Source organism: Beta vulgaris, chromosome 1 (genome assembly GCF_026745355.1).
Source record: "Beta vulgaris subsp. vulgaris cultivar EL10 chromosome 1, EL10.2, whole genome shotgun sequence".
Taxonomy (NCBI): Eukaryota; Viridiplantae; Streptophyta; class Magnoliopsida; order Caryophyllales; family Amaranthaceae; genus Beta; species Beta vulgaris.
The window spans coordinates 489,527-514,728 of record NC_079202.1 but is presented as its reverse complement, the minus strand read 5'-3'; the positions used below and the strand labels follow the sequence as shown (position 1 = coordinate 514,728).

The 25,202-nt window shown below is 37.2% G+C and overlaps 1 protein-coding gene across 5 annotated transcripts; it reads right to left on the bottom strand.

Moving 5' to 3' along the window:
• Nucleotides 1-1,329: 1,329 nt before the first annotated feature.
• Nucleotides 1,330-25,202, bottom strand: LOC104902602 (uncharacterized). Of its 5 annotated transcripts, none has more exons than XM_010690434.3 (9): nucleotides 24,565-25,194; nucleotides 19,747-20,261; nucleotides 17,180-17,774; nucleotides 15,990-16,480; nucleotides 14,900-15,470; nucleotides 4,805-5,286; nucleotides 3,674-4,286; nucleotides 2,164-2,642; nucleotides 1,330-2,017 (listed from the first exon to the last, which is right to left on the bottom strand). In XM_010690434.3, exons 1-9 carry the CDS (start codon nucleotides 25,082-25,084, stop codon nucleotides 1,487-1,489), a joined length of 4,797 nt encoding a protein of 1,598 aa, XP_010688736.2. In that variant the 5' UTR covers nucleotides 25,085-25,194; the 3' UTR covers nucleotides 1,330-1,486. The 5 variants fall into 5 exon arrangements, with proteins under 5 accessions (XP_010688736.2, XP_048493721.1, XP_010688751.2 ...); XM_048637764.2 differs by having other exon boundaries at nucleotides 19,747-20,253; nucleotides 24,565-24,705; XM_010690457.4 differs by lacking the exon at nucleotides 1,330-2,017 and adding an exon at nucleotides 2,718-2,779 and having other exon boundaries at nucleotides 2,501-2,642; nucleotides 24,565-25,202.

Genomic DNA, 25,202 nt, shown 5'->3' with positions numbered 1-25,202 from the left:
TAATGGAAGGATTCCAGTGGTGAGAGTGTGGTTGGTTTAGGTGTGGAACCTGGAGAATTGGGGTTGCACCTTGAACCCATTTATGCTTGGGATTAGAATGTGACGTACATTGCCCACTTACCAAGCATTATTTGTGTGCAGTACAAGAGGATAGTAAGTTAAAAATTTTGTCTCGGTAGAACATGTATTTCTATTACTATTACTACGAAATTCATGTTTTTCAGCCATAATCAATCCTCTTGACCTCCATGATTGGTACCCCTTCTTTGGCGCAACTTATATCCTTGAGATGTGGATCGAAAAACTCTTACCAAGAGGAGGTGGGGTTGATTCATTGATTGCATATCCTAATCACTTTATTCACGAGAATAACCTGGTTGATTTACCCACATTACGGACGTCAAGGTCGCCTGCTCCTCGTGGTAGGTGAAGGACTTGTTTTTGGCGATCTCTTTCCCTTGATTATTTGACTAGAAGAATATAGCAATTATAACATCTGTTTTTTTCGTTATAGTAATGGGGATATGGAATATGTCGAGGAGATACAAAATAGAGGCTATTAAGACGAAATTAATGATATGTAAGAAAAATATTATGATACAAATTGTTGCATATCGTTTCAAAAATCATCATCACTCATATTGTCATCTTATTGCTTCTTCTTCTCATTATTGTTACTTATATTTTTAATTATTATGTACTCTTTACTTTTTATTATAATCAAGTAAAAAGTAAAAAGTATGGGAGAGAAAGTAAAAGTATGAAAGAAGAGAAAATGTAACCATAAAATACATCACAATGGGGTTGGATTTAGAGAAAGAGTGTAGGAGCTCTTGTTCAAAAAGTTTAAGAAAACAATGTTTCAATTAAAGAGAAACAACCTAATAAGAAGCAATAAATAAATATTAATAATATTAATTGACGCGTAATTATGTAAGTATTGTATACTCCCTCCGTCCCATAATATAGTGCTCACTTCTCATTTTTCACAAGAATTAAGAAAAATGGAAAGAGTTTTAGGATTTCACAAAAATATATATATTTAAGTAAATGTTTATTGGGTATTTTTGTCTTGGAACTAGTTTTTTTCTTCTTTTTCCTTTAAAATAAAATGAAAGGGCAATAAATATACCTTGGAATGGTGTAAAACAATAAATAGGGGCACACATATTAAAAGAAAATAGGGGTATTTTGGAAAGTTTTATGTAGAAATGAAGGATAATTTAGTCCAAATAAATTGATAAAAAAGAAATAGGCACAATATTTTGGGACACCCAAAGAGGAATGCAAGCAGTATATTATGGGACGGAGGGAGTATATCAAAACCTATAAAAAAACATAAATAGTACTCTGTACAAAATCTTCATTATACAAAATTCAATAACATCAAGTTCATCAACAATAAAATGAATAACGCCTTAGTGACAACAAAAAAGTTGAAGTGCTAACATTACTATACAATATTCTTTTGTGATTCCATGAAGTGCTAACCTGCTAACCCACAAACCCACCTACCAAATCTGGCGAGCTTGACTACTGAAGAATTGATTGTTAAAATGACAGTAAAGAAGCAGAGTACTGATGCAAAGATAGCCAGCCATAAAGAATTGTTGGCAGTAACCACAAACACACCCGTTGTGAATGCCATTAAGGTCGAGTAGAAGGATGCACGTAGTAGAAATATGGAAAGATCTAACACCTTAAGAAAGCTGTGAGTTGTTCTAATACTCATAATCAATAGGAGATAAAAAAGGACAAGCATAGAGCCACACATTGCAAAGGTGTTGAACACAATGAAAGCTTGAAAGACTGGCTTTATTAGAAGCACAGGGGAACCATCCTGACCGTTAAAGCCACCCGGTACCTGAAACGCGGCTGCAAAAGTTATGGTAGCAAGGAGACCAGCAACCACAGAGAGAGCATTGGCAGAGTCTTTCATTTCCGTCTTTCGGATACCATATGAGCTTCTAGCTAAGTGCATTGCCTCTGGCACTATCCTCCGAATCAGCTCAAATATCTATATATGTCAATCCATGGAGGAAGTCAAATGAAGAAATAAAACTAATACTGCTAATGTGCTTCCTCCGATGTTTATAAGTAATTGCAACAATGAGTTTCTTTATCATATATGTAAAAGTAGCATTGTAGATTAATACTACATACCTTAGTTTGGACATCAAGTGATGCAAATAAATCGGGTATTGTCGCACCCTCTTTGTTCACCAAGTCAAGTTCTGCTCTAGTTGTTGATTCTAAGCATCTTCGAATTAGAACAGTTCCAGCAATGTCATTTCCAGTCTTTATGGCGTAATGAAGAGGGGTGTTTCCATCATTATCTTGCACCAGCCTTAGCGCATCTACCTCGGGGATTCGTGATAAGTGCAATGCTGTCTGGTACAATATGTCTATCAAACTTTCCTCAACATCCCCATATGTAAAACGCACAAGGTGCAAAAACGTCCTGCCATTAGGATCTCGAAGGTAAGTTGATTGAGGGCAATGAGCAAGTATGGTTCCTACAACATTAAGACGACCAGACTTTGCTGCCCTTAATAATGGTGTGAAACCTTCATTGTCACGGATATATGCTGCTAAATTGTTTTTGCTAATCAAAGTCTTGGCAAACTTATCTGCATCATCATCTACATGAAACAATTTTGTGAAAATCATGAAAAGAGAAGAGCTCAAAAAATTGGAGATTTTGACTTCTAACTTACATTGCACATCCAAACTAGAGATGCTCAACATGTACGAAGCTTATGATTATTTGAGTCCTGTCCTGGTTCAATTAGATATAGGTGAACAGAGCTTAGTTGTATTGAAGTTGGACCGTTTAATTTTGTATATTGAATCATGTACAGTCAATGTGTTGAATACCTTATCATTGCACAATAAAGGCACTTGCAATTTGTAATTTAACTGTCTTGTCTAACTAAAAAACACTATACATAAAAGGTTCAAAAATCTGCTCATCATAGAAGGCCTTCATAATAATTAAGCCTCCTCTCCGCATACAAATTTGAATTAGAATAACATATAGTATAAGCTATCAACTTCTTCTATAATCCTAAATCCTACTTTCCCTTCTCTTGACATTAAATTTGTCCATGACACACAAATATATGCACACTCGGTATGATATGCATCCCCCCTCCCCCCAGTAACAGGGTATTTGTGACACGAGGTTTGTGATTAGTAAACTTCTTCGAGCATTGAGTTTAGGAAATATCCTAAAACAATTAGGAGAAACTTTCTAATAAGTACATCAGATAGATATGAGAAAGGTTATTAGTGTATGTTAAGTTACCATTTATTGTAGATTTCTATACCATTACAGGCGATATTTTAGTTTTAGGGGAAGCTTTAGAGAGAAAGATCAACTAAGGAGAGAAATCACAAAGGGTAGATTAGATTGCTAGGTGTAATTGTGTTATGTGGAAATTGCTCTATACTTTAATCTACTGATTAATAATAGTATTACCCTTCAAAAACTTGTGTTTTGAGTTGTTTGCTTTGTTTTCCATTATTTGGTTTGGTCCATCAGAAGTTTCAAGATCTTCCATGGAGTCCTTGTATGTTTAAGACTGCTTTGAACTTGGTCAGAGCAAGGACACTTACAAGAGGTAGCTAGAATGGGGAAATGAAAATGAAAATGAAAAGTTAGGACACTTACTGTTAGAAAAACCATATTTGGCATAAGCATGGAGTGGAGTCTCTCCCAAGACGTTAACACGAGTAGCAGCAGCCTCATCATAATCGAGCAAAGCTCTTGCTGCTAATAAATTGTCAGTTTGTAAAGCCTCATGAATTGGGAAATTTCCCTTATAATTTTTCACCTCCCATGGAGCGATATAAACACCTTTGTTTCGCTCTTTCCACACCTTATAAACATCTTGCCATGAATTTGCTAATAATTCTACTGATGTATGACTTTTCCACTTTGCAGCAAGGTGAAGTATTGTGTCTCCATTACTATCCGCTTCTAAGATGAGAAGTGGGAAGAGCTTTAGAGCTCTGTTAATGAAATCTGCTGCTTGTGGATTCCCATGTCTGAGGGCAATATGAATTATATTGCTTCCATCTGGTGTTTTTCTGCAAAAGTAGGCTTCATCATATTTTTGAAGCCCGCTTTCTACATCCAATTCCGCATTACAATTAGCAACAACTTCATCAAAAAATCGCACATTGCCATCTCTTGCTGCCTGGTACAGCTTGTCGTCCATCATCTTATCTACTAACTGTCTCTCTTTGATGTAACTTTTGCTCACCCATTCTTCGAGTTCATTCTGTGTAAATTAGCAGTGATTAGTCAAAAAAAACTTCAAAAATTATACTTCATGAGTTTTTTTTATTGAATCATCAATTAATTTGGACTTTTACACTATTCATACACTTTCATTTGAACAGCTTTCGTGATCTAAATGTAGGGAAAACTATATTCATGTACAATGTGAGAGGCCATTGATTATCATGACTATACACACGCATATACACAAATGATACAAGAACACCCATTTTATGAGAACATGCACATGATATGAGCACACTCGCTATATGAGAAGATGACAATAGTAATCCAATGTAGTAAATACGTAATAATCCTTTATTAAGATATTTCATGGTAATCTTTTTTCGTAAAAATGTAATTCTTTTGCAAGATTGGCCAAAGAGATGATTACATTTTAGCTAAAATGGATTACTTGTTGGTTAAAAAAGATTACTCAGTATTCTCATGTTCTCATATAAGAGTATATATTCATATATTTGTATATATAGATAGACAGATAGAGATAATAATATTCACCATTGCAGATGTATGGCTTTTTGACGAGAGTAGATTGAAGATCGAATGACCATCTTTGTTGACGATAGTCAATTCTTGCTTTGCTTCTGACTGGAGACATAGTTCCATGAGAAATTTTGTCGTAGCAACATCCCCGTTCAAAATGGCTAAATGTAAAGGTGTGTTCCCATCTTCATCTTGAGCAACTCTAAAGCCATCAACTCCAGGAAGTTCAATAAATTTCTTCAAGAGTGGCATTATATCTTCTGAATCATCAACAAGGTCTATAACCGTAGCCTTAAGGTGGTGTAGGACTGTTCTACTTTTATGGTCACAAATCTCTATTGACCGAGAAAATTGGTTTACAAGAGAAATAGCTACCCGAAGTCGCCCACATTGTACTGCTCGCAAGACAGGAGTAAAGCCATCTATATCTCGTATATGAACACAAGACTTGCTCACTGTCACCCATGTATGTACGGTCTCTTCCAAGGTTTCTGTTGCTGCACATAATTACACACACAACATGTATCTTGTAAGATGGAAAATAACCAACTAATACAAACTGTACTAATCAGAATTCATAGATGACTTTAATGAATAAAAGTTATTCCCGTTTGAAACCCCAAATCTTAAGAAGTCTTTACGGAAGGGCTCACTGATAAAGAGCTTAAAATGTAGTGTTTTGAAGTGTACAAGAGATTTTCTATCCTAACAAAATTTTATCACCTAATTTTAGGTTTTTTTTTCCAGTTTGCGTTATGATTGTTTGTGTTTTAAGTAGCTAGGACCTAGGAAGTTCTTCCTTGAAGGTTTTCCAACTGCTTGAGAACTTTGGATGTATATGGTTTCCTGGGTACCAAATGAAATCACTTGCTTGTTTACCGAAAACTAACTTTATTAATATTGTTTGTGAGACTGAGTTTGAAGCTCTTATTAAGTCCATAGCCCTGACTTGGATGGTTCTTTGGGACGAACTTGACTACAAAGAGTCCCCATATATATAAGTCCCATAAAACCACAAGACCCAAAGGAAAAAACAAAACTACAACTAACTGGGTCAAATTTGCGCTGCACAAATAATATTGGCTCACATCCTGTCAGGCACATATATGGCTGTTGGAGAAGATAGTAGTGAAGGATGGTGCTCTCTTGCTCGTGCTCGCCCGAGTACTCAACATTGCACATCCGAGGAACTCTTGTTCACAAGGAGCTCTTGTCCTTCACCAACAAACCAGAGCACATTATAGTGGTAGAATGATGGTTGAGCTAATGGCGTGATTAGAGATGGCTGGTGGTGCCATCCTGGGAGGAATGGTAAATGATAAGGAGGGAGAATTGGGATGGGGAACTTGGTTGAAGGCTTTTCTACATAAGGAGGGACTAAAGTAGAAAGAGGAAGTTGCAACACTGAAAGTTAATAGGAAAGCTTTATGTGTGGGAAGGGAATCAAGTGGATCACAATCTTCATCAAAGGACCTCAACATCACATGATCACAACAATGTGGAAAGAAAGAGGTGATGGGAGGATAACAAAGTAGTGTCTAAAGCAACGATTATTTCATTGTTCTTTGAGCAGATTCCAGTTGAAGTGGCTGCATCACAAACTATGTGGTTCCTCATTTAGTCATTTAGATGAAATAGCAGTAATTGCACCAGTTGAGAATATTGTGACATGGTGTGGTGCAGTTAGGAATGTAATAGGGGGAAGATGCTAATAACAAAGATGCCAGTGATGTAAGCCCACTCGTCCTTTATGCAGGTCTGACAGATGATCTAAAATCACAAGTTTGTAAATTTAGAAAGACATCAAGGGGCTCTACTTTCAACAAGTAGAGGAGGGGGAAGATTAATAAAGATGCTTCTCCAACATGTGGCAAGATGCTTCCACATAGAAAGGTTTATTTATGCAATGCCTTCAAATACCAGTGAACACTTACTTTTCAGTAACGTATTAATAGGTCATCTTGGAGACCAACCAAGCTGCGAATGCGATGAAATTTGGGGTCCGCCATATTTCGGGCCAATGAAGATAATGGTCGAGCCACTTTTCCAATTTGAGGTCCCATAATGTGGTGCACGGGAGTAGTGTTGTTGCCTTTCGGGGAACAGCCTTTTACAGAATTCTTGTACATTCTAGTGTTGAAACTTCTAGCATAGAGAGCCTTGTACAGATTTTGTTAGAGTATCGTAGAAGGTTTTATAACCTATGTGAGAGTGACTTGCGGCAGAAGGGTGGTCACGAGTCGCGACCACCATCGCGGGGCGCGACGCCGGAGAGGTCGCAAAGTCGCGAGGGGCGACGGGCTCGATTCATGTGTGTCGTGGCAGACTCATCGTCGCGAGGCGCGACGCAGATCGCGAGGGAGTCGCGAGGTGGTCGCGAGTCGCGAGCTCGACTCTGTTTTCGCGAAGCGCGAGGGCGATTTTCTTCGCTGGATTTATTCGACGACTTAAGGCTTGTATTCTAGACTTCATATAAATATGTTATTTCATATTTAGGGGTGATTACCACAAATATTAGAGAGAGAGAGATTAGTCAAAACATAATAGAGAAGATTAGAGAGAGTCTTTGAGATTCAATTGCATTCAATTGAATCTTGCCTATTGTAATTGTAATCGTCTTGTTCATAGTGAAACAATCGTTTTCCCGTGCCCTTGAGGACGTAGCTATCGCATTGATAGTGAACCTCGTTAAATCTTGTGTGTTCTAATTTGTTTTCTTGTGTTTATTGCTTGCTTAATCGCTTCCGTTGCAACAACCTAGATTTTGAGTAGAGCCTAGTAAAATAATCTAGAATGAAGGTTCCAGTAAGGCATCAAGGAGCCCTATGAATAGGAGCCTCCTCCACATTTATACATCCACCCACGAGAGCTCATTTGCACTATAAAGTGTTCAATCTAAGTATCCTACTTTTCTTAGTGTTCCTTATTTCCCACAATTAGCCAAGTTTGTATGCTCATATAGCCCATCTAGGATATCGGGTGGCAAGACTAGTAGTCCGAAGAAAGTAGGATGCTAGTAGGCACCATGCAGCAACAAAATAAAGAGTTCGTTTGATTCATGGAGGACTCAAAGTGTCGCATTCGAAGCTTGTTTCTTTCCCCAAAATGACCTCTAATTACATTATCGCAAAGTTGGTGTTAATTGGTATTTCCAAAGCATCGCACAAGTGACCCTCTTTGTAGGCTATTAAAGATTATAATCTACGCTTTCGATCATTCTTGGGGCCCAAACAACAGAGCTCATGGGATGCATACCAGGGCCATGGGAGACCATTTGAAGGCACTCCCATGCTTTCGAACAATCATCCAATGGCCTATAGAGTTATTTCTAGGCTTGAATGGAAGATGTCAAACCACGCCAATGAAGCCATAAAGAATACTCAAATGCCATCACAAGGTGCCCCATCGCAAGGCCCGATATGGAAAATCGTCGTCGGGCATTATGAAATTCGAAAATGGCTTCAAATTGATTAAAATTAAATATTGACATTCCCATGGCCCGATAATGTTATCAGGATTGAGATCCTACTTTAGATCGCGACATAAAGAGGATCAAATTAGTAGATCGTAAGACTAGCACCCGTCGATATGGCAAAGCACCTAGGGAGCATTTGATTCATATAAATTCTGGTATGAGAAATGGGTTTAGAATGTGCAAAAGTCATTCTGATTGTTTGTTTAATAAATTGATAAATTTAGAAACCCATAAGATATGAGATTTAAAAACCTAATGGGGAGGTGGGTATGGCTCATATCAATACCTCTGATATCAAATAAAAAAAAAATCCACTCTCAAATAAAACCAAACATATGGTATTAGGTATCAAGTTCTAAACTTATACCACCTTGATTTTATTCCTGAATCCAAAGTCATACCACTATATGAACCACACGCCCACCTAAGCATTACGGGTCAGGCTTATGGGTCGAATACTAGGTGTTCAAGGGTCGGAATTATGGGTCGAATAGTAGGAGCTTACGGGTCGGGCATAGAAGCCTTGGTAGTAAAGGTTAGGTTGTAGGGAAGTCATCTATGTCCATAAGAAAGGTAATTGGGTTTTTGGGCGGGCCTAAAGTCCATTGGGAAGTTATTGTCAAATGTGTGTTCACGAGGATTCAAATTCCGAAGGTTAAGCCTCTTAAGGGGGAAGGTGCTAACTCATTGTTGGGGTAGCCATGGGGTAGCCATGGGGTGCCTTCGGGTATGGAGCTCCTAGGCATTGGCTATGGCATAGCGTGGGCTAAGCCAAGCCATGGTACGATTACTTTCTGACTAGGCATAAGGGGCAAAATAATCAAACGCGTCTATGGAAGTCCTATTAGTGCATGTATGTGCCACGTGTAGGCGGTCATTGTGGCAGTTGGATGGGTTGTTGGAATTTGGCTTTATTCAACCATCCAAGTCCCCTTGTGGTGCACCTGTTTTGTTCTAGAAGCAGGTAGATGGGTCCCTCCGCATGTGTGTGGACTATAGGGCTTTGAACAAGTTTACAGTGAAGAACAAGTACCCGATCTTGCGAACACATAATTTATTTGACAGATTGTCGAAGGCTACTTACTTCACCAAACTTGATGTGCGTTCTGGTAAGGTGACGAATCAAAAACCACTTGTGTAACAAGATATGGTTCTTCTGAATTCCTTGTAATGCCATTTGGGCTCACTAATTCCCCTTCTACCTTCTGTAATTTAATGAATGATGTGCTTTACGAGTATCTCGATTGTTTTTGTATTGTTTATTAAGATGTTGTGTACTCAAAAACATTAGATGATCATGTTAAACATCTTAGGCTGGTTTTTGAAAACTAAGGGAGCATGAGCTGTTAGAAAAGAGAAATGCGAGTTTGCTCGACCTAAGATTATGTTCCTTGGACATAAAATCAAAAAGGGCCTTGTGCGAATGGATGAGGCTAAGGTAAAGGTCATTATGGATTGGGAGCAACCTAAAGCTGTCCCAGAATTACGATCCTTTCTAGGTTTTGCCAATTACTATAGGAAGTTCATACTTCATAAAAGGGTATTCACATAAAGTATTGTCGTTCACCGGTTTATAAAGAAAAGTCAAGTGTGGGAATGGACAGAAAGAAGCCAATCTGCAGATTCGAAATTTGCAATTGAGCCACTGCTCGAAATTGACAAGCCATTTGCGGTACACATTGATGCCTCATGTAGAGACTATTTGTGGTATTCTGGTCCAAGAAGGACATCCAGTAGCTTTCGAGGGTCAAAAGCTCAAATATGCGGAGAGATACTCAACACATCAGAAAGAGATGCTTGCGATTGTGCATTGTCTACAGATTTGGCGGCATTACTTGTTGGGTACGAAGTTTATAGTGCTCACGGATAATGTTGCCAACACGTTGTAATAATCTCATAAGAACTTGTCACCTAAACAAGCCCGGATGGAATTTCTGGAGTAATATGATTTCACTTGGTAGGTAGACATAACAAGGTGTCGGATGCTCTTAGTCGTAAAATGCAAGAGGTGTTTGCGACTATTTCAGCAATTGAGTCAGACTTTACCAAGCGACTGCGTGGGGAAAGCAAAAACGATCCACAATATGTTCGTTTGCGTGGTCTAAGTGAAAGATGGTTCGGGGAAGAGGTACTAGATTGATGATGGGTTGTTTTTGGCAAAGGGGCGTAAGTTGTACGTTCCCTCGAGTAAATTTAGGCACGAATTGTTAAGGTCGGTTCATGATTCTATTTGGGCCAACAACCAGGAAGAGAATGTACGCAACCGTTGTTACAAAGAAGTTATTTTTGGCCAAAGATATGATGGGAAGTTGAGTCCTATGTGAAGTCTTGCCATATGTGTCAGTTGGATAAGACTGTAAAGCGCAAAGAGGCGGGTCTTTTGCAGCTTCTATCCATCGCGGAGAAACCTTAGGTGTCAAGTCTATGGATTTCATACCTGGGTTTCCGAAGTGAGTGGACAGCGGTCGATCATGGTTATGGTAGATCGATTCTCGAATTATGTTGTGTTTATTCTAGTCCCTAATGCATGTCTAACCGAGGAGGCAATGAAGCTTTTTCTTGGCTATGTGGTAAAGTCTTTTGAGCTTCCGTGCGACATTATTAGTGATCGAGACACCAGGTTCACCGGAAGGTTTTTGGGTGTTCAACTTCATCAGATCCCAACTTAAGTATTCAACTATGAATTATCCTCAAATGCATGGTTACAGAGAGCGTATTAATGCCTTATTGGAAGAGTACTTGCTGCATTATGTGACAACTTCATTGAAAAATTAGTTAAAACTCTTAGACACTGCTAAGTTTTGTTATAACTTGCTTAAGAGTTCATCTTCGATATTGAATCCTTTTGAGTTGGCAATGGGGTGGTAGCCTTTAACCCACATGAGATAATAAAGCAGAGCAAGGATGTGGGTTGTGCACATCGCTTTAGCAGCCATCAAGAGTTGATGGAGGCGGCGAGAGATAGCCTCGAGAAGGCAGCCCACCTCATGAAAAAGTATGCGGACAAAGGTAGGTGGCCTTTGTAATTCAACGTTGGGGATAAAGTGTTATTGAAGCTTACACCCCAAATCTGTAAAAAGATAAGTACCAAGTCTGCTTAGAGATCCTTGATTCCGAGATAGGATGGTCCCTTTGAGGTTGTGTAAAGAGTGGGTACAGTTGCGTACAAGCTCAAGTTGCATTAAAAGTTCATCCAATGTTTCACATGAGTTACCTAAAACCATATCATGAGGATGTGGAAGACCTGCACCCAACATCAAAGCGGAACCCGTAAACACATCCGGAAATAGTTCATTAAGGAAGTGGAAATGATTCCGAATCGTCATGTGTTGGGACAAAATAAGAATTGACGAATTGAGTGCTTGGTCAAATGGAAAGATTGTCCCGAGTCAAAGGTTTCATGGGAGAGAGGCACTACACTCCGTCAGTTTGAGGACAAGGTTGAGGAGTACATGATGAGGGCATCAAAACTCTTCAAGTGGGGGTTGTTTGTAAGACCCCTATGTGCGTGTGGGAGGGCGTGGTGTGTCCTTGGTCCGGGGCACACCTATATCTATCTTGGTTGAGTCAAGGTGGAGTATGGATGACAAAGCGACGTCGTGAAGGCATAGCATGGGCTAAGCCAATCCAGTTCACGTTACGTGGAGTATGAATGACAATGCGACATCGTGAAAGCATAGCATGGGCTAAGCCAATCCACGACACGTTGAGTGTGGCCCTGGAAATATCCTAAGTGGATGCCCTATGATGTGAGCTGGGCATGGTGTCTTGCCTTAGCGTGGTGGGGACATAGTGGATGGTTGTTGGATGCTTGGTCATGTGTTGTGCACGTCTGCGTAGTAGGTACGCTGTAACGTGCGAACAAATTTCTTCGTCGCTACACGCTGCCTACTAGCATCACACTCCCGTCGGACAACTAGCCAAGGCACCCGATATGCTGGCTAGGCTATGCGGCTACGAAAATTTCTAAGTGAGGAAGCTAGAACAGAAGGGGAATGTTTTGAAAGAATGTTTTGTATTGATGATTAGAGAATACAAGTGGAGAGCTTTCTTGGATAGTTGTACAAATGAATGGGGATGCCTATTTATAGGCCTCCATCCTAGCTAACCCTAATTCTAGAGAGTTCCAAAACCTCCTCAATTGGAGCATTCTACACAAGTCTCCCTAGAAGCTTCTACACAGTCTACAACTATTATATACAAGGAGGAGCATACAAGCTTTTTCTATAAGCTTCTCGTGCATCCCGAAATATGTTCATGCACCATCACCTGATTCTGAGCCTTAAATCAAAAATTTGGCTCGGTCATTAGGTTTATTGGCCCAAAATATGGCGGGACACCAAATTTGGGCCCGTTTGGAGGTCATTTGACCTATCACCTTAAGGCATTAAGGCCACTGTTGGGCCATCGACAGCGCCCAGCACATGACTGCTGCCCAGACATGCAGTGGGGGATTTTTGCGACTAGTTTTGACATTCTCCCCCACTAAAACTCTTGACGTCCTCGTCAAGAATGCTCTTCGAACTCCGCAACTTTGTCCCGGAATTGCCAGAGGTCATCTTCCTTTTCCCATGTTGCCTCACTATCCGGGAGTCCCTTCCAACGGATGAGATACTCATGATAACTCGGCACGCCCCTCCGTCGGATTTGACGCTTTGCCTTTATTTTATCAATTTCTCGATCAAATGAGGCCACGACTGCTGTTGGTGCCCATTGTGACTCACCCCTCTTTGGGTCTCCATTTCTCAACAAGCTTTCATCCACAAAGCGACGGGCAAACAGAAAAGGTGAATGGCTTGTTGAAGCTCTACTTACGGCACTTTGTGAGTGTCAATCAACAAGATTGGGCTAATTTGATGGATGTAACCCAATTCTCTTTCAACTTGCAGCGGTCAGAGTCAACGCAACAGAGTCCGTTCGGGATCGTGATGGGTCAACAATAGTCGCAAAAATCCCCCACAACATGGTTGGGCAGGGCGCTTCCCGATGGCCCAATAGTGACCTTAATGTCTTGAGGTATTTGATGGGTCAAACGACCTCCAAATGGGCCCAAATTTGGCGTCCCGCCATATTTTGGGCCAATAGAGATAATGGCCGAGCCATATTTTTAATTTATGGCCCACAATGAGGTGATGGTGCATGAGCATATTTCGGGATGCATGGGAAGCTTCTAGAGAAAGCTTGTATGCTCCTCCCTGTATATGATAGTGTTGGATTGTGTAGAAGCTTCTAGGGAGACTTGTGTAGAATGCTCCAATTGATAAGGTTTTAAACTCTCTAGAAATAGGGTTAGCTAGGATGGAGGCCTATAAATAGGCATCCTCATTCATTTGTATAGCCATGCAAAAAAGCTCTCCACTTGTATTCACTAGTCATCAATACAAAGCATTCTTTCAAAACATTTCTCTTGTGTTCTAGCTTCCTCACTTAGAAATTTTCGTAGCCACATAGCCTAGCCAACATATTGGGTGCCTTGGCTAGTTGTCCGACGGGAGTGTGACGCTAGTAGGCAGCGTGCAGCGGCGAAGAAATTTGTCCGTACGTGACTACGCGCTTAGTATCCACTAATAGTGAACAGGCATGGGAAACAAAGGGTGTGTGCCTGACACGCACCCGTGTCATAGGCAGTGTGTGAGGAGCAAAGCGATGCGATGGTTATCGTTACAGTTACCGCATATTCACCGCATATTCAGGCGAGAAAGCAAGGGAGAAACCCAAGTAATATCCGAAATTTGTGATATAATATTTGTTGCCTTGAGATTAATAAAAGAATATTATTTGATCTATCGTGTGTCCATACTTTGTGAGCGTTATGGTTTATTGTTCTTCATTATTATATGCTTCCGCAAACAAACACGCAAGGTACGAAACAAATTATGTAGGATCCATAGGCGTGAGACTTAGGCTGGCTAACGTGTTTTGCGCCATCAGAGCAAAATCAAAAAATTGACTGTGGCAAAGCCGGACAATTGTGAAAGATGGTTGGTTCAGTAGTTGAATCTAACTTTACCAAACGAGTGCAAGAGGAAAGCAAGGACGACCCAGAGTATGTTCGTCTACGTAATCAAGTGAAAGATGGTTTGTTGCAGAGATACATAGATTGATAATGGGTTGTTGTTGACAAAGGGGCGTAGGTTCATGATTCTGTTTGCGCCGGTCACCGTGGAAGATAAAGAACATAAGCATTGCTCGAAAGAAGTTACTTTTAGCCAAAGATGGGAAGTGGAGGCCTACGTGAAGTCTTGCCATGTATGGCAAAATCGGAAAAAATTGGCTGACACTTACCGTGTTCCTATTAAAAAAATGAAATAACATAGATTTTTATCGACATTCTAAACTCTAAAGCATCATTATCACCCACATATTTATCACCAACTAGCTAGTACAATTACATAAATTACTCTCTTTTCTCTATTGTGAAAATCATTAACATGCAACGATGAAAATAATGCATTCTTATGTTGAATCAAGTTAGTCTTATTCCTCTCCCCCTCCCCCTCCAAAATGAATTGTATTTTTGAAAGACAAATTATTCATAATCAAAGATATTTCTTAGAAACCTTGAAAAAGAAAATGCAACAAAAATAAGATAAATAGAGACGAAGGAATAGTAAAATGGATGGAAAGAAACTCACCTAAATACGAGGCACATCTTGCTATCAAGTGAAGAAAGTTCTCACCATTGTCATTTGTGTATGACATTCCTTCAGAAGTCACATGATCTTTTGCTAAAGATAAAACCTCATAGTTACTAGTCCTTGCTGCTTCATGAAGGAATGTGTTTCCAAATGAATTTGTTACCGTCCATATTTGGGGGTGAATTAAGAATTTGAAGTGTTCATCTTTTTCTTTCCAGATGGTGAGAGACAACTTCAAGAACTCTAATGCTGCAGGAGTTTGGAGTCTAGCAGCAACATGCAGTGGCGTATCTCCTTTCGAGTCCTTTTGGTAGATTAGATCAAAAAAGCTTTCTAGAGCTTTTGTAATGAATAGATTATGACCATGTCGAAGTGCTATATGAATTATATTACTTCCATCTTCAGCTAGACAATGAAAGTAGTCATCATCATAAGTAGTAGCTTTTATTTCTATGTCCTGATTTTGAGTTCTTCGTTGCTGCAACAAATGTGCATCTCCTATTGTAGCCGCCTTATAGAGCTTGTCATCCATAATCCTTCTCCTAGTAGCCCATTCTATCATTTTTTTCTACACCATAACAACATATTTCATTGTTAGACCTTTATATATAAGTGAGTTCATATGAGAATACATACTTATATGAGAAATGAGAATGATATTTACGCGGTATAACTCTTATGAATAAGTGATGTAATTCTAATGAAAAAGTGATGTAACTTCAAAAAAAGAATAACTCTAATGAACAAATGGTGTAACTCTAATTCGATCGTGTGGTTGAGATTCATTCTCATTTCTCATGTAAGGATACATTCTCATGTGTTCTTGCCCCTATATATATATATATAAACAAAAATAAATAAATAAAATTGATCTATAGAGACGAGATGGGGGAGATAAGCATAAGCCATTGATGCTATTCAATTCTAGTTAAGCTCAAATAATATTTCAGTTGCCTGCCAAATATAACTATTTATCTAAGCACCTTAAATATGTTAGCACCTAATCATATAAGGATCCTCAATGTGTTGCTTGACATAGCATACGCATAGGACGGGAGAATGAATAAAAGTGAGTATTGATACATACCAAGTTTGCAGGAATGCTTGATCCATATATAATCAAGTCTACAACCGACTTTCCATCATTATTCTTAATATTCATCAAATCTTTCCCTGTGTTCAAGTCTATCTTGGTACACCATTTGATGAGAAATTGCGCAATCTCAAAGTCACGAACCGTGATGGCAAGATGTAATGGTGTATTTCCATCATTATCTTGTTTGAATATGAGGCCATGAACTCCCATATTGATAAGGGAATTTTCTGTCCACGAAGTAAGTATGGCCTTTGAACCACTGACAAGTTTTAAGGCCGAAGTCCTTAGAAGATGCAAAACTGTTCTACCCTTATAATCACAGTTTTGTATTGTTGAAGGGTAACCCAAAGAAATGATGGTAACTAGCTGAATCTGACCACATTGTGCTGCTCTTAAAGTAGGGGTTAAGCCATCCACGTCACGCATATGCACGACAGTTTTGCTTCGTTTAAGCAAGTTCTCGATTACAGTTTCTGATATATCTGTCAACCCATACATGTAACTGAGAATTAGATAAAAGATTTATACAAATCTGAATTATTTGCAAGGCATATCTAGATTGAACTCCCTCTTTCATCTTCACACCATTTGCAGTACCCATCACAAGTAATGTTGTCTCAGGAAATTGCTTCCTGTTTTTCAAATTCAGGTAACTAATTGCATCATAGTTTTATTTTCAGATAAGATTTGGAAACATTGTCATATTTTCTTGCAATATAACAACACTAGTCAGAAGATTACAAGATTTCACCCAAAAAAAATACTCAATTTCTGAAATCAATGAGAAGATCATAACATACTGATTCCAGTCCTTACTAAGTGTCTTAATGTGTCCTTAACTTAGTTTTGTCATAACATATGATAACTTTATGATTGAGGCTAACTAATTACTTCTTAAAGTAGTAGGGATGAAAAATACTCCATGTTCCAAAAGAAATTGCCACAAACCATTATCACACGGATTTTTAGCAAAATTACAAGTACAGAGATATAAGTGCATTGGCAGGTGCAGGGCCTGTAAAATAAGAATATGATACATGTAGCCCTTGTCCAAACCGTATAAACTATAACAACCCCAAAAAAAATGTGGCAAACAATTTGGGAATGGAGTATCTTCCAACAAATACCGAGTAATGGCTTCTTTCATAGTACTAAAAAAAATAAGGGACAGAGAAGTTCACCTGCATAAGTGGCATATCTTGCTATCAAGTGAAGAAAGGTCTCACCATTGTCATTTATATCTGAAAATGCTTCAAAATTTACAAGTTCATGATTTGATGCTAAAGATATAACCTCGTAGTTACTTGTTGATGCTGCTTCATGGAGGAATGTATTCCCTTTCGAATTCTTCACCACCCATGGAGGAATTGCCAATCCGATCTTCGTTTCGTTCCAAGTGGTGAGAGCACATTTCAAGAATTCTAATGATGTAGGAGATTGAAGTCTTGCAGCAACATGTAATGGAGTATCTCCTTTGAAGTCTTTTTGGTAGATAAGATCCAAAAAACATTCCAAAGCTTTTATAATGAATAGCTTATGACCATGTTGGAGTGCTATGTGAATTATATTACTTCCATCATCAGCTTGACAAAGAAAATAGTCATCATCATATTCATAAGTATGATTATTATGGTCAGTAGATATAATATCACTACTTTCTTGAGATGATCGTTGTCGTCGTCGCTGCTCAAACAAACTCATATCTCCTCTTAAGGCCGCCCTATAGAGGTTGTCATCCATTACTCTACTCTCACCCATTTGTCCCATCAATTTTTTCTGCATAGATATAGCATAAGGTTGCTTTCATTACAAACATCCACCAACAAACAATATCTTAGCAATGCCAACTTATGACCGTTAAAAATCTATATAAAAAAAATTATCAAAAAAAGATAAAATGTTGAAAATCTAATCCATTCATGTCAATGGCAATTTGGTCAATATTGTTATAAACCCTGTTTTCAAATACTAGAATGTACATTGAATAAAAAAAAGTAATATATTAACTTTATATTCTCTTTCAAAACAATGAAGTAAAAAAATAGTAATATCTCCGTTTCAATTTAATCTACACACTTTGACATTTTACACTATTCACAAAGTTCACTTTGACCATCATTTGTGATTTATACGCGAATGAATATATAGTCATGTAGGATCTTGTTAGATTCATCATAACATGTATTTTATTAATATGTACTTTTTATAATTTTTACAAATACAAAACTAAAGATATGTCCTCAAAGTTTTGCATTGGCATGCGTGAAAAGTGTAAGTGTGTAGATTAAATTGAAACGGAGGTAGTATATAGATTAAATATACTCCCTGGGTAGGGTTTTTTTTTTTTATCTTGCTCAGTTGCTCACTTGGAACGCTAAAGACAAAGTTTAAAGAAAAAACTTTGATTATGTATGTTTAGTGATGATTCTATACAGTATGAACAGAAATAGTCATGTGTAATCTTATTGAATTCGTCTTGATATGAATCTTTTATATAGCAACTTTTCAAAAATTATAAATATCAACATAAAGATATTAGTGGTAAAAAATATACATTAGAGATTGTAAAAAGAACAAATGAACAAAACAAAAATTACAGAAAAAGTATTACTTTTCTAATTCAATATACTTTATTGCTTCAAACACTAAAAGTTGCGCTAAAAACAACTACACCAGATAACACTTTTGAAACAAATAGTCAAAGAACATGCGTGAATAATGTAAAATTCCAAAGGATACATATATAAAGCCAAACAAATTTATTCAAGATTTGACATTTGACGCCTCTTTTAAACGCCAAGTGCTCCTGTGTTTTCTTTCATAAATTTAAATATGGAATATATGAACATATATGATAACATTGTTATTTATATATCATTCCATAATTTTATCTGCAATCATAATAATACAAAAATATTTACATAATATTGGAAACATTTGATAATATTATTGGTACATAGTCTTCATAATTCTCATAATTCTCATAATTTTCATAATAATATTTTCAATCAATAGCTGTATTATTTAATGACGCTTGACATATCTTATTTTAGAAGAGTTTGTCAGAGACCGCTAACGAGGTTAATTTTTTCGCTGACTAGTTTAATTCATATATGGTCTGTTCTCACCAGCTTATTTTCAGTTCAGTTCAGTTGTAATCAGTTTAGTTTAGTTCAACTCCAACTATCATTTCTTAGTTATAATTTAATTTATTTTAGTTTAGCTGCAATAAGTTCAGTTCAGTTGTAATCAATTCAGGTCAGTTCATTTCAATTACTTCCTCCGTTTTTTTTAGATGTTACACTTTTTATTTTAGGAAGTTTTAAATTAGATGTTACACTTTTATTTTGGGTAATAACTTCTCTCTATCTCTCACCTATTACATGTTCACATGGGACCCTTTTGTTTCTCATTCTCTCTATCTCTGTCCTCTCCAAAAATTATCTAGAAGTCCGTGATTTGAAACGTGTAACATCTAATAAAAAACGGAGGAAGTATTAAATTTACTTTTATATTAAAATTAAACCGTCTCTTTTAATAATTTTTGAGTTTAAAACTATATAATTTGTTCAACAAAAATATTTTATTTGACAAATCTATGCTCGTGTTGATATGAGCAGCTTAGTTTAGTTTAGTTATTAAAAAAACTGAGGAAGTTAAAACCAATTCTTTATAAGAACCTATCAAACATATCAAAAGAATGTTTATTAATTTATCAAAAGAATGATAGAAGAAAGACCACACATACCAGGTTTACTGGAATTTCTTCTGATACTGATGTAATCAAATCCAACACAGATTTTTCCTGATAATTCTTGATACCCATAATCAACTCCTTTCTCACACTTGATTGATCATCAACACACTGTTGAAGAATCAATCGTGCAACATCAAAATCTCGATCAGCTATAGCTCGATGTAATGGTGTATTTCCATCTTCGTCTTGAGAAAATATGAGAGCATGAAATCCAGGCAATTTTAGGATTCTTTTACAGTTCCATAAAATAGACTCTCTATCTCTTGCATTAAGATCTGCCAACCTTATTAACCGCAACTTGTGCAAAAAGTTTCTTCCATTGTAGTCACGACATTCAGATAATTGATTGTGATGAGCAAGAATTTGTAATGCTGCTAGAACACGGCCATTTTCGGCCGCTCGCATATGAGGGGTTAATCCATCTGAATCTTTAGTAAGGACAGCTCTAGGATGTGTTGTAATCAATCGATCAATTAGTTTTCGCTTGTCAGCTGCATTCTGGTCATCTTGTTCAAAGTTGAATAAGGTTAGTAAATGAGTAAATTTATAGGTTTTGGAAGGAAAATTGGGTTGATCTTCATAATTATAGAGAACCTTGAAGAAGATAAGGCTAGTACAAAGTTCAGAATATATTTCATAGTATTACTTTTAGTATGCACATCTTTGACTGTTAATATCTATATATAAGTATTACTTTTTTTGTAATACAAAGAATGTAACAATTGGATATTATTTATGAGGTATAAAATATTCAATTGTTGCATTTTTTATATTAAAGAAGAAATAAATAGTAAAATTAATCCCTCCGTCTTGTAATAGTCGAAACACTTTCTTTTTAGGTTTTTTTTCAAATTAGTTTGAAAATTTTCATTTTTGATATGGTCCTAGTCCTTTATTACTATATTATTATTTTTATACTCTTTTGGCTCAAATTATACTTTTATCAATAAAAGGTTAATCAACTTTCTCTCTCCTTCAATAAAAAAAAATATCACACCAACTCTTATCATATTTATTTTTTAATAAAATAACATTTGATAACCAAAATACAACTTATCACATTAATTTACTGTCTCGCAACAAATTGTAAAGATCTTTCTGAGGGGAGTATTAAAAGTTGATATTCTAAAACTATGCATCGACGAATCTAACAAAATCTCATATGAGTATGTTTTTTTATATATTAATAATTATTAAATGTCTACACATAGTCAAAGCTTTCTAATTTTGACTGAATGAAAAAGATCAAAAGAAAATATAGAGATAATATCGTATACTACCAACAAATGCCTTTTTGTATAAATATTACGATTATTTCACTAAATACCCCTGGCAAAAATATTTATTCAACAAATACCTCCACTTTTTTCAAAATTGCTTGACTTTTAAAAAAATTCACCACATACCCTTTTGTTAACAGACGTTAGTCTTCCGCTAGTATTTATTTACAAGTTTTCCCTAAGTCAACTTAATTAACCGTAAATCAACCTAATTAATCCTAACCCACCCTAATCCTAACTAAGCCTAACCCTCTCTCTCCCCTAACCTACCCACCCCCCAACAACCCCGGTCCCACCAGCCCCAGCCCACCAGCCCCCTCCCCCGCAGCCCCCAACACCAGACCCACACCCCTACCCCTCTCCCACAACCCCCCCTCCCGCAACCCCCTCCCACGCAGCTACCCTCCCGCAGCGCACCTCCCCTGCACGCAACCCTCTTCCCGCAACCACCTCCCCTACACACAGCATAACACCGGCGACCACGTCTCGCTCCCTCGCAGAAAGTGCAGCACCAGCAGAAACAACACCACCATCCTAGGGGTGGGGGGGGATCGGGATTCGCAATTTTCTGGCGGGTGAGGTGGAGCACCAAGTTCGAAGGGTTGAGGGGCCTGTCAGTTCGAAGGGGTGGGGGAGGGACGAGTTCGGATGGTAGGGGATGAGGAGGGATTCGGGTTGTGGTGGTGGGGCGACTGGGTTGGGATGGGTTAGGGTTTAGTTAGGTTTAATTAGGTTTATTTAGGATTCTTAGGGTTAATTAGTTAATTAGTTAACGGAATACTAACACTCGTAAGTCAAAAGGTCATTTTAGGTAAAGGTTAGGGGTGTGTGGTGATTTTTTTTTTTAAGGTCAGAGGTATCTGCTGAATTTTGAAAAAAGGGAGGTATTTGGTGAATAAATTTTTTTGTTAGGAGTATTTGATGAAATAACCGTAAATATTAAGGCAAGAGCAGAGAGTAATTTGACTCAATTGCATGGACGCTTTGCATGTGGGTTAGGTAAACCGAGATGAAATGGTCAAATTTCCCCAAAACTTTTACCAAAAAAGAAAATGTTACAACTCAATAGAAACACTTATAAATGAAAATTATTGCAACTAAAAAAATAGAAGAAGTAGTACATAAATAGAACAATGTGATGTAGGAAAACGAAAAAAAAAAAAAAAACATAATTTCCTTTAATTTTAATTTCAAAAGATACAAAGAAAACTAGTGACCACTAACCATTGCTCAAAGGAGAAAAACTATACACTATACATAACAAGGAAAATTTTACAAGAGAGAGTCCAACTATTATCCATTTTCTTTTATGAGTTCCAATTATGAATTATATCCTGCAGATCCCAAGTTTAGCATCTTGTGGTTTTTATAGGTCTTGACTTCTTATAAACGAATTAGAAGGTAAAATTCTTAAAATTTGGTCCCAAATTATAGGTCCCTGTCACTTAACCTACTTTTTATTCAAAATATTCAAAAATTCTACTTTTTAAATCGGTTATAAGTAACTCAACCTATGAAAATCATAAGATAGTAAACTTGAGACCTACAGGAAATAATCTAAAATTGGAACTAAAGAAAATGGGTAATAGTAGGGCCTAGACCTGGGCATGGGCCGGGCCTTTTTACGGGCTTGGCCCACGGGCTTGGGGAATTGGGGGGTCGGGCCTGGCCCGATCCCGTGAGTGTCGTGTCGTACCAGAAATTTCCAGATTTTGTCCACGACTCGTGCCTCTTGTGGGTTGGCTCGTGTTTTATAATGTTTTTTTGGATTTTTGACAGTTTTAGGCTAAAAAACAAAGAAAATGAGTTTTAGGCCCACAAGGCGGCCCATGGGCCATCTAGGCGGGCTCGTGCCGGTGCATGCCTGAAATAAAATTTCTTTATCGTGACAGACCCGCGGGCCCTACATAGCGGACAACGGGTCGAACCTCAAGCAGGCTCGTGCCGGGTCGGCCCGCGTGCTATCCCGGTCCACGCCCACCTCTAGTTGGACCTCTATTGTGAATTTTTCCTAAAAACAAATATAGATATTTAATTTGGTCATTCGGTAATTAGTTCACTTTATAATAATAACATTTTATTAATGAGTTGAGTTTAATAAAGATCAAAAAATTTATAAAATAAATCATTAGAGAATTAGTTTAAATAAAACTTAGTTCATAAGAGATAGGTTCAAGAACTTCACTCGCATTAATGCTCTATTCTTTTAATCTTCAAAATACTAAACTGAAATAAAATATAAAAAAGTAATTGAACTGAATTAAAAATAAATTTAAAAAATATAACCTAAAATAAATTTGTTTGATTAAGGCCCCGTTTGGTAGGGCGTAAAATATTTTCAGTGTAAAATGATTTTCATGGAAAACAATTTACAATGGAAAACACAATTCCAAATTTAGTTTTCCGTTGTTTGGTTCGATGTAAAAAAAATGATGAAATGAAAGGAAAATGAAAGGAAAAGTAAGGAGGTAGTGAGAGGACTGTACAAGAGAAAGAAGGAAAATAGTTTTCCCTTCATTTTGAAAGGAAAATGGTTTTCCCTCCTTGGGAGAGTAATTTTACCCCAAGGGAAAATGGTTTTACACTCTTTTGCCAACCAAACAATGTAAAACTGAAAATAGAGGAAAACAGTTTTCCGGGAAAACGTTTTACGCCCTACCAAACGGAGCCTAAAAAGCAAATAAAGTTGATAGGGCCTACAAAATGACCAACTTGCCTATCAAAAGAGAGTTGGTGAGAAACTGAGAACTAAAGGGGCTAAGGCCTAAGGGCGTTAGTGAGAATGTCCATCTTCCAATTATTGCTAAAACAAACAAAAGTAGTGGAGATAGACAGACCCCTTCATCAATTGCTCTTTAATGTGTATATAGATATCTTATGACTTGTGTGATATTATATACAACTAGATGTGGATAATATAAAGTAGTCGTAATTATCAACATACCATAAAAGAAATCTAACAATATCTTGTCTGATAGATATTTTGTACTATTATAAACATTGTCAATATAAATAAAGTTTGTCAAGAAAAAAAAATTACAAGACGACTTATTAAGATGTAAAAATATACTACTATCGATGTACTTCCTCCGTCCCATAATATAGTGCTTATTTCTTTTCTAGACGGTCTCTAAGACTGAACTTTAATATTTTCAATTTCGTATTAATAAAAAATATAATTAAGATGTAAAAATATACTACTATCGATGTACTCCCTCCGTCACATAATATAGTGTTTATTTCTTTTTTAGACGGTCTCTAAGACTGAACTTTAATATTTTCAATTCCGTATTAATAAAAAATATAAAAAGTTGATATTATGAAATTACACATCGAGAGGAATCTAACAAGATCTATATACAAATGAGAATATTCGGTCAAAAATTTTAAAATTTGACTCATTAAAAATGAAGTAGCACTATATTATGAGATGGAGGGAGTGGCAAATAAAAAAATGCGAAGGAAGTAATTAATTACCAAGACTATCCAGGTAGCAAATAAAAAAAAAGCGGAGGGAGTAATTAATTACCAGGACAGTATCGGATGTAGAGATGTAAAGGAGTCTCCCCAGAATAGTTCTGTGTGGCAAGGATCTCAGGGTGGTTAGTGACGACTAATATGAACAACTGATGCGCTGCAGCCGCGTTTCGTGCACGAAGTGCGACATGAAATGGGGTGTCTCCTTTGTTGTTCTTGTCCATGAAAAATGGTACATCAATAATATTATGATTATCTCTGATATTGTGTTGAGAAACGAGTAGATTGACAGTTTCTTCATCACCCAACTCTGCAGCTTCATGAAGAGGAGTATTACCTTTGTTATTCTTTTGTTGCAGAAGAACAGGAAATCGATTAATAGCTGTTTCAATGAATAAACATTTCTTGTGTCTAACAGCTAAATGGACAATGCTATTATTCAAATCAGGTGTTGTTGCTAAAAATATGTGATCTTCTTCATATTTTGTAAAAATACTTGTATCTCCATTAACAGCTGCCATGAACTCAAATGATTCCATGTATTCTTTTCTCAGTACTCTTTCTCTATCCATATGGAGATCTCTCTATCTTTCTATCTCTCTTATCTCACTTGCTCTTTCGCTATCAACGTGCTCGATTGACACAGCTTTTCGCTAATAACTTTTGGTTTTATGTTAAAAAGTATGTATT

Coding starts and splice junctions, on each gene's coding strand:
- LOC104902602 (XM_010690434.3), bottom strand. CDS start 25,084: ATGGATAGAGAAAGAGTACTGAGAAAAGAATACATGGAATCATTTGAG. Junction 17,775..19,746: donor AAGAAATTCCAGTAAACCTG/GTATGTGTGGTC, acceptor ATATCTATGCAG/AAAAAATTGATGGGACAAAT. Junction 15,471..15,989: donor CAAGCATTCCTGCAAACTTG/GTATGTATCAAT, acceptor GTTATGGTGTAG/AAAAAAATGATAGAATGGGC.